We start from the raw sequence: 9,940 nt of genomic DNA, 5'->3' as shown, positions 1-9,940 counted from the left end.
TTTTTTTTCTAAAGACTGTGACACACACACACACACACACACACACACACACACACACACACACACACACACACGCGCGCGCGCGCGCATGCGCGCGCGCACACCCCCAAAAATCAAACAAACTAAAACAATATTGGGTGCAGTGGCACACTCCTGTAGTTCCCAGCATTAGGAAAGGTCAGAAGGATCACTTAGAAGTATGAGACCAGCCTAGGCTATACAGTGAGACTTGGTCTTAAAAAACTAGTTTCTAGGTGGTATGTAGGTCAGTGGTAGAGCACTTGCCTAACATGCTTCAGGCCCTAAATTTAATCCCCAGCAAGCACCAACAAAACCAGAAAAGGTCAAGCATAGTGGTCTATACCTGTATACCCAACACTTGAGAGGCAGAGGCAGGAGGATCAGTACAAGTTTGCAGCCAACCTGGTCTATACAGCAAGTTCTATGGTTACAGAGCAAGACCCTGTTTCAAAACAAAGCACTAAAAGTTTCAAGTTTTGGAGCATTTTGGATTTCAGATTTAGAATGCTTAAACAATGAATTTATGCAAATATTCTAATGAAAACTTCTGAAGCCTCAAATACTTCTGGCTGTATTTCAGACAAGGAACACTGAACCTACAACACAGTTTCTCTCATTTCCCAGATTTAACAGCTCTCACAGCAACAGCCATTTTCTGTGGTATCCATCAGAGGACAATGATCTTTTCTGGATAGAGGCTGGACCATACCCCTCATAGACTAGCCTGCTCTCCTAGAAATTTCTAATATAGGGACTGACCTGAGCATAACTGCTCTGAGAAAATCCCAGAATCCCAGGCTAGGAACTAGAAGAGTTACCAGAGATCAGGAGGGGAGGAAGAGCCCACAGCTAGGAAGCTGCAGGTTTTTGAAATTTACCTATTATTTAGATTCTGCACTGAAGCTAAGCTAGGTAGCTTACAACTGTAATCACAGCACTTGGGAGCCTGAGGCAAGAGGATTAGAGTTCAAGGTTAACCTGGGCCACACCGAAAGACCCTGTCTCAAAAAAAACCCCAGAAAAACAAAACCAGTCAGGGCAGGACTTTTGAGGACACTCACTCACCTGTGGCCTGGGTACCCCTCTGAGTATTTGTTATTTAAGCAAGATCCCAGGGCCTCCAATACTGCTCGGCTGGCAAAATTCTCTGAGGCAATCAGCTCCAATCCAACCCTTTGCCGGTTACTTTCCTTTTTGATAATGCTATAAACCTTGTAAGAAGAAAACACATGCAAGGTTGAGATTGTAGCTCAGTTAGTAGAGTGCTTGCTTAGCATTCCTGAACCCTGTGTTCAATTCTTCAGCAATGAATAAACTGGATATGGTGGCAAATGCCTGTAGTATCAACACTCAGGAGTTGGAACCAGGATCAGAAGTTCAAGGTCACCCTTGGCATAATAAGAGTTTGAGGTGAAGAGAAGGAGAAAGAAGGAGGAATTGTAAGTGAATAATATATCAATAAAACTATTATAAAAAATTGCTGGAGGACCGGCATGGTGGTGCACACCCTTGATCCCAGCACTAGGGAGGCAGAGGCAGGTGGATCGCTGTGAGTTCAAGGTCAGCCTGGTCTACATAGTGAGTTCTAGGCTGGCTGGGGTTACAGGGAGACCCTATCTCAAAAAGACCAAAAAAACTCCAAACAAACAAACAAAACAAAAAACTGCTCGGCATTGTGGCACACAACTTTAATCCCAGCACTTGGAAGGCAGAAGTAGCCAGATCTCTATGAGATTGAAGCTAGCCTGGTCTACATAGCAAATTCCAGGCCAGCTGGGGCTACAGGATACCTTGTCTCAAAAATAAATATATATAAATAATACACAAATACATAAAATATATAATATATATAAAATATATGAATAAACACATAGTCAGGTGTGGTGGCACACACCTTTAATCAAGAAATAAATAGTCGGGTGTGGTGGAACACACCTTTAATCCCAGCATTCGGAGGCAGAGGCAGGTAGATCTCGGGCCAGCCTGTTCTACATAGTGAGGTCCAGGCCAGTTGGGGCTACAGGGAGACCCTGTCTCAAAAGATAAAAAACAAATAGAGTTCAATTAGAAGTAAATGTTTGAGGGACTGGAGAGATGGCTCAGCAGTCAAGAGCACTGACTGCTCCTTCAGAGGACCCAGGTTTGATTCCCAGCACCAGCATGATGGCTAAGAAATGTCTGTAATTCCAGTTCCAGGGGATCTGACACCTTCTGACTGCTATGGGCATTGCACAACACGAGTACACTTACACACATACAGGCAATAATAAATAAAAATATTAATAAAAGTAACAAAATATTTTTTAAAAATAAATAAAGTTGCCTTTAAGTATATAAGCAGGTATGCTTCCTGTGTACTGTAAGGGTCAACCTTTTCCCTACTTTGCACCAAAGTACCCAGGACTGTGCTCTGAACTCTATAAAAACTCAGAAATATTTATATTTATCCCTCAAAGACTTTCAGCCATGGTGTCTCAATCTGTCACTTTTTGTGTGACACTGAAGATGGAACCCAGAGAGAGCCTCATATATGCCAGGCAAGTGCTCTACCACCACACTATATCCTAGCCCCACAATCTTGCACTCTTGTAATTGCAAGCCTATGTGTACCTAATCAAGTTAATTCAGGATTACAATTAACAATTTAGAGACTAGGAGTGTAGTACAGTGGTGGACTATCTGCCTAGAAGGTATGAGGCCCTGGGTTCCATCCTTAGCATCACAAAAAGAAAAAGACAAAGCAACCCCCTGCTACAGAGTTCTAAATACATGAAGATGCCAAAAAATCTCACCTCAATGTCACTGTCCTTGAGGGACTGAGCCAACATCTTATCATGAGAAGACCAGAGGGCAGCATCCCTGTGGGCTCCATTGACAGGAACCGCCATCTCACTGGTTCAAAGTTGCCTAAAACATAGGAAAAGTATATGTAGCTTCCAACATTAACGCCAGTGATGCATGCATAGTAATCTTTAATCTCTTCTGAGTTGTGACACTTTTTTAACCGACCCCTAGGAATACTGTGGTAAGCAGAAACATATTGTGAAGACACTGCATAATTGTGGCTGCTTTCTGAACTCTTTTTTTTTTTTTTATGTGTATGAGTGTATTGCCTGCATGTAGGTGTGCCCATGTCCTGCAGTGTCTACGGAGGTCAGAAGAGGGTGTTAGATCCCCTGGAACTGGAGTTACAGAGGGTTGTTAACTGCTATGTGGGTGCTGGGAATTCAAGCCCCCCTTTCTGAAATTTGGACCTTATCCTCCTGATCCCAATGTTGCCCCCCACAAAGCAGCCTCCTTCAAGGCCTTCCTAGGCAGCTATCTACACTGAACCCACTAACCACTGCCAACCAAAGGTTTTTTTCTAATTTTCCAGTACAACGCTGTAGGAGGAAGGAACATGTGCTGAGTGACTAATCAGATTAATTGTTGATAAATCAAATTCCACTGGCAGAGAACTGATAAATTCCGATTAAACAGTACACATTCCATCCTTTTCAGATTTTCCCTGCAGATTCACAAGTTAACAAAGAAAAGAATGTAAGCAATTGGGATATTCCAAGATGCCCAAGAGCAGCAGTTTAGATTCTTTTTTTTTTTCTTTGAAAATCCTCTTGCTTCTGCTTCCCAAGTGCTGGGACTCTAGGTATTTTCCACCATACTCAGCTAGCATTTTATAATTAAGTATAGTACCCTTCTCAATCTGGACACATTTCTCTGAGACTCTGTCAAAATATATAGAGAGCTCTGCTGTAAGAAACTCCTCCCCCTAGGTACTGAAAACCAGTTATGTCATAATCCTGGCCCTTCATCGTGTTTGTTTCTGTCATCTTCCCTTCCCTTCCCCCTCCCCCCTTCTCTTTTCTTTTCTTTTGAGACAGGGTCTCCCTACAGCCCAGCTGGCCTGGAACTCACAGATATCCGCCTGCTTCTGCCTCTGGAGTACAGGGATTAAAGGCAGGTGCCACCAGGCCCAGCTATGTTTCCAGTCAAGAAAACAAGCTCCACAGAGCAAGTGTCTTTAGCATACATTCACAGGGGCCCTCCTTTTAACCAGCTGTCAGTTCTCCTGTCCTTTTCAGTTACTTTGAGGATGTTTATGTATAAACTTCATCCACTGGACAAGTACTTAAGACCTTTCATGGGCCACTACCTTTTGGGTATTGTGGTCAAGAAATCTCCTAGAGCCCTGGTTCCTGAGGTTTTCTTTGGTGGACATGGACCACAGACCAACACAAATACTGAAGATATAGGGTCAAAACAGGTGAAGCATGGGGTGCTGGGGTAAGAGACAACCAGGAGAGGTGTCTTGGAGTCCCAGACCACAGGGCTCCTTTTCCGTCTGGCAGAGGCAGACAAAGGAACTATCAAAATGGCGTTTTTTGTTTTAATTTTATGTGTATGAGTGTACTGACTGCATGTATGTGAGTGCACCCGTGTCATGCAATGCTGCAGAGGTCAGAAGAGGGCTTCGGATTCCCCTGGAACTGGAGTTATGGATAGTTTGTAGCCGCCATTTGGGTGCTGGGAATCAAACCTGGGTCCTCTGCAAGAGCAGTCAGTGCTCTTAACCACTGAGCCATCTCTCCAGCACCTCAAAACATTTTTTTTTAATTAACCATTTTTATTTTATGTGTATGAGTACTTTGCCCCATGTACCTGTGCATGCAGTGCCCATGGAGGCCAGAAGAGGGCGTTGGATCCTCTGGAACTGGAAAATGGATGGTCTTGAGCTCCATTGTGGGCACTGAAAACTGAACCCAGGTCCCCTGGTAGAGAAGCCAGTACTCCTAACTGCTGAGTCATCTACCCTAAACTCCGCAGTTATTATTTTAACACAAGCATGAAATCATGAGACATATGGCCCTACCTGCAAAGCACTTAACTTGCTTCTGTAGCCACAGCAGAAGTACTCTGGGGAGGAGAGGTTTACAACCAAGCAGCAATGGGACAGTGGGTGCTTTGGAAACCTGGCCACCTCACTAGTTTCTTCCCTTCGGCTCAGAATTCAGGCAAACCCAGAACCTCTCTGAGCCCTTAGCAAATGAGAATCACAAGCTAGGTCCTCTGCTTCTGGGATCCCAACATTTTCATTAAACATTTACTGAAGGCCATTTAACCAGTTTGAGGCAGTTCTGTGGCAGTAAGTATATTTAGTGCTGTGCAGCCATCACCACCACCCATCTCCAAGACTCTCTCATTTTCCCAAATATACATTCTGTATTCATGAACACTAACTTGATCTCTCTGCATGTGTGTTCCCTCCACACATATACAATAAACACATTAAAAAAAAAAAAAGGGGGTCAATGTGGGGCTGGAGAGATGGTTCAGTGGTTAAGAACACTGTCTGTTCTTGCAGAAGACCCAGGTTCGAATCCTAGCACCCACATGGCAGCTAACAACTATCCGTAACTCCAGTTCCAGGGGATCCAACAGCCTCTTCTGTCCTCTGAGGGCATTGCATGACATGGGTGCACTTACCTACATGCAGGCAATCCATGTATACCCATAAAATCTTAAAAAAAAAAAAAAAAAGGTCAATGTTAGCCTGGGCTATGTGGTGAAATTCTATCTCCCAAACAAACAAACCATGAAACAAGCACTAAATCCCTTCTTTCCTCTTCCTTCAGTTCCTAGAAGCCCATCACTCTACCATCTGTCTCTATGGCCTGGACTAAGTTTGATATCTCAAAGGAGTGGAACCATATACTATTTGGTCCTCTGAACAAGGTTTATTTTATTCAGTATAATGTCTTCAAAGTTCAGCAATGTTGGAGGTAATTTCTTGCCTCTTCAAGGCTGACATAATATTCTATTATATGATGATACCATATTTTGCTTATTTGCTCATTTTATGATGAACATGTGGGTTGTTTCCTCCTTTAGCTACTGTAATGCTGCCATGAACACTCAAGTAAAAATATCTGTTTGAAGCCAGGCGTTTAATCCCAGCACTTGGGAGTCAGAGGCAGGTGGATCTCTGTGAAATCAAGGCCAGCCTGGTGTACATTGTGTGTTCCAGGTCAGTTCAGGCTATAGGGAGACTCTGTCTAAAACAATTAACAAAACCTGTTTGAGTCTCTGCTTTTTAATTCTACCACAAGTAGAATTCCTGGGCCATAGAGCAATTCCGGTAAATTCAAAACAAGCTGCACTCTGCTCCACTGAATTCATTTATTTAACCAACAAATTTTCTTTTCTTTTTTAATTCACACTATTTGAGAAGGGGAGACAGGAAGATCAAGGAGTTCAAGGTCAGCGTGGAGCACATGAGTCCCAGTCTCACAAGAAACCAAAACCAAAACTAACCCCCAAAACAAGAGTACTGCGTTTATGCAAAATAGGTCATAATCAAGAAACACACAAGACACCACTGGATATGGTGACATATGCTTCCTAGGCTGAGGTGAGCCTCTCAAAAAAAAGAAAGATGATGGCTGTGAGGACAGTAAATGGTGGAGCTACTTAAATTAGTCCATGGGGGACTCAGTATATAGCTCAGTGGTAGATTGCTTGTCTAACATGCACAAGGCCCTAGGTTCAATCCCCAGCACCACAAAAAGCACACATTGGTCCATGGAAAACCAGAACTGCAACCTGAAGAACTGAAAGGAGCCAGGCAGATGAGATTTGGGAGAACAAACAGGACGAACAAAGACATCTAATGGAAGCTAATGGAACTTCATTCTCTAAAAGAGCAGGAACACATGCCACACACCAGGCTCCTCATTCTCCCACTTCACAGGGTAGCAAAGCCCCCCACAAGTGAGGAGGGCATGCTGGAGGATGGCTCTGGATTCAAATCCTGCATTGCCACTTCCTATTAATGATCCCAGTTACTAGCATGTTTCTCAAATTGCTCACATCTAGCATGGATGACAACATTCCTAGGCTAGCTTGAGAGAGCTAAAGGGGACATCAGGCACTCAGAACAGTGCCAGAGTAAGCACTCTGAAAGCACAGGTTTCCACGGGCATGGAGTTGCACACCTGTAATCCCAGGACGCTGGGATATAACAGAGTCAGATTTTGCCCTCTGGTTTGTTTACCTTTCGTTCTTCCCAGAAACCCTGGGTTACACAATTATTCACCTACCTTCAACATTCCCTCAATAAATTTTAAAATTCGATTCTGTAGAAAATCTAAACTGGTGTTTCCAGTCCAGCAACCATGTGACTGAAATGCATGTGACTGAAACACATCTGTGTTTGCTTCAGCTGACCAAGGGTCACCCAGCTTCCAGACTTTGAAATACAGGTACTGGGCCAAAAACTATATAATCCAACATTTTTCTCTAAGATCAGAGAGGAATACCGCAGACAAAGACATCTGCTAGCATACTGAAAGTATGGATTATACGGCTAAGGACATAGCTCATAGCAAGCACAAAACCCTGAGTTCCACCCCCAGCACTTCATAAACCAGGTGTGGCGGCCCATGCTGCGGAGGTAGAAGCAGGAGATTTAGAAGTTCTAGGCCGTCCGGCCACATAGCAAGTTCGAGGCTAGCCTAGGTTCCATGAGACACCCCCGTCTCAAAAAAGCAGAGCTTATTGGGGGCTGGAGAGTTGGCTTAGCGGTTAAGAACACAGGTTGTTCTTGTAGAAGACCCGGGTTCGAATCCCAGCACCCACATGGACTCTAACAACTGTCCGTAACTCCAGTTCCAGGGGATCTGAGAGCCTCTTCTGTCCTCCCCCGGCACTGCACGACACGGGTGAACTTACCTACATGCAGGCAATACACGCATACACATTAAAAAAAAAATTTTTTTTAAAGCAGAGATTACGGCCGGGCGTGGTGGCGCACACCTTTAATCCCACCACTCGGAGGCAGAGGCAGGCGGATCTCTGTGAGTTCAAGGCCAGCCTGGTCTACATAGTGAGTTGCAGGACAGCTGGGGCTACAGGGAGACCCTGTCTCAAAAAGACCAAAAAAAAAAAAAAGCAGAGATTACATACCTACTTTCGATGGTGGACTTTTGTGACACGGTCTGAATCCGTAGTCCAGGATGGCCTCCAACTCTCTAAGCAGCTAAAGCTTCCCACCTAAACGCGGTTCCGCCAGAGCATCTGCAGACTGCACACCACGTGACCCGCCGCCTCCGCACAAACCTGGATTTGGCGCTCAGCTGTTGGAACTCCACAAGGCGCTCCCCGCAGGCCGCCAGGCCCCGCCCCTTTCTCTGTCCAATCAAAGGGTGCAGCCAGGCAGAGCCCGCCCCCAGATGTCCGGCGCTCTAAGTTACAGCCGGGCGGGGAAAGGATACCGGGGAAGGGAATGGGAGAGGAACCGGAGAGGGGGACGTGGACTGGAGGGGCTGGGGAAATGGGGAGGGACTGGGGGGAGTCGGGGAGACTAAAGGGGATGAGGAGGGGCAGGAAACGGGATAAAGGGGTATGGGAAGGGGCAGGTAGGGAGGCAGAGCAGCTGATCTTTAGGACCCTGGACTTTTGGACTTTGTTTTGTTATGGTTTTTTGTGGTTTATTTGTTTTTGTTTTTAAATATTTTATTTATTGTTTTTATTTTATGTGTATGAGTGTATTGCATGCATGCATGTGAGCGTACCCATGTCGTGCAGTGCCTCAGAGGTCAGAAGAGGGCTTAGGATTCCCCTGGAACTGGAGTTAAGGATGGTTTGTAGCCACCACGTGGGTGCTGGGAATCAAACCCAGGTCCTCTGCAAGAGCAGTCAGTGCTCTTAAACCACTGAGCCATCTCTCCAGCCTCTTGTGGGTTTTTTTGGGAATTCTAAATTTAATTTTCATAAAAGTGAGGCAAATTGCAGGCAAACATAAATAGCAGAGACTTGTCAAGAGAACACACACAAACCAATATAGTCACTAAAATCATGTGAAGCGTTTTCTTGCTGTTTTGGAGCCACTATAATTTTTGCATTCCTTAATTTAAAACATAAAGTTTATAAATACTCCTATACAAAAAGAGGTGAGAGCTTTCCAAAGGTTACTGTGCTTAATTCTGACTAGAGGAAACAGTTGAGGGTAGGAAGAGGAGGGACTCCACTTAGCAGAAGTAACAGGAGCCACATGTAACCATGCCTTCTGGTACTTTTTACCAAGTGGAGAGAATCATATAAAAACTACTTTCTTCCTGGTAGCAGATCTAGGGCCGAAGTTACCACTCCAGAAGCTGCTACTTTATCCAATTTCTTGAGATCTACTGGAGAACTACTGACTGTCCCAAATAAGTGCAGTTGTGCAAACTGGGAAGGAGGGAGGCTGGGGGTTGGTGCTGGAAGTTAACAGTGTTCTTAACTTCTGAGCTATCTCTCCAGCCCCCACCAATAATTTCTTATAATAGTTTCAGGGTTTCCAGTTTCACATTGAGGTCTTTGATTCATTTGGAGTTGACTTTTGTGCAAGGTGAAAGATAAGGATCTAGTTTCATTCTTCTGCAAGTGGAGATCCAGTTTTGCCAGCACCATTTGTTGAAGATGCTGTCTTTCCTCCATTGCCTGTTCTTGGCACCTTTGTCAAATATCAGATGGTCGAAATTTCATGTACTTGGGTTTGGGTCTTCAATGATGTTCCATTGATCTATGTTCTATTTTTGTGCCAGTACCATGCTGTTTTTATGACTATAGCTCTGTAGTATACTTTGAGATCTGGTATAGTAATGCTCCAGCACTGCTCTTTGTACTCAGGGTCGCTTTGGCTAGCTGGGGTCTTTTGTGCTTCCATATGAATTTAAGTACTTTTTTTTTTTTTCTAATTCTGTGAAGTATGTCATGGGGATTTTGATTGGGATTGCATTGATCTATATATTGCTTTTGGTAGGACGGTCATTTTCACAATTGTTGGAGACCTCTGTTATGCAAAGTAGAAGTCCCTTCACGACCGAACAGCTCATACAGCTCAGGATCATGTGCTGAGGGCTCCTTTCATAGCAGGGTGCCT

At 44.4% G+C, this 9,940-nt stretch overlaps 1 protein-coding gene across 5 annotated transcripts in view; it reads right to left on the bottom strand.

Annotated features, from left to right (window-relative positions):
- Shmt1 (serine hydroxymethyltransferase 1) overlaps nt 1-8,145 on the bottom strand; it is a 19,989-nt gene extending 11,844 nt beyond the window's left edge. Inside the window, exons 1-4 of one of the 5 annotated variants that reach the window (XM_008821952.3) lie at nt 7,984-8,145; nt 5,506-5,539; nt 2,814-2,928; nt 1,087-1,232 (exon numbers count right to left, since the gene is read on the bottom strand). In XM_008821952.3, the coding sequence (XP_008820174.1) occupies nt 1,087-1,232; nt 2,814-2,909 (242 nt within the window). In that variant the 5' untranslated portion in view covers nt 2,910-2,928; nt 5,506-5,539; nt 7,984-8,145. Of the gene's footprint in view, nt 1-1,086; nt 1,233-2,813; nt 2,929-4,680; nt 4,789-5,505; nt 5,540-7,749; nt 7,766-7,983 lie in introns of those variants that run through there. The other 4 variants (XM_008821951.3, XM_008821953.3, XM_029558098.1 and 1 more) reach the window with 4 other exon arrangements.
- Between the last annotated feature and the right edge of the window lie 1,795 nt (nt 8,146-9,940).

This window comes from Nannospalax galili, unplaced genomic scaffold (genome assembly GCF_000622305.1).
Source record: "Nannospalax galili isolate Female #2095 unplaced genomic scaffold, S.galili_v1.0 scaffold1448, whole genome shotgun sequence".
NCBI lineage: Eukaryota > Metazoa > Chordata > Mammalia > Rodentia > Spalacidae > Nannospalax > Nannospalax galili.
Note: the sequence above shows the minus strand (reverse complement) of the source record. Positions and strands in the feature narration are given on the sequence as shown.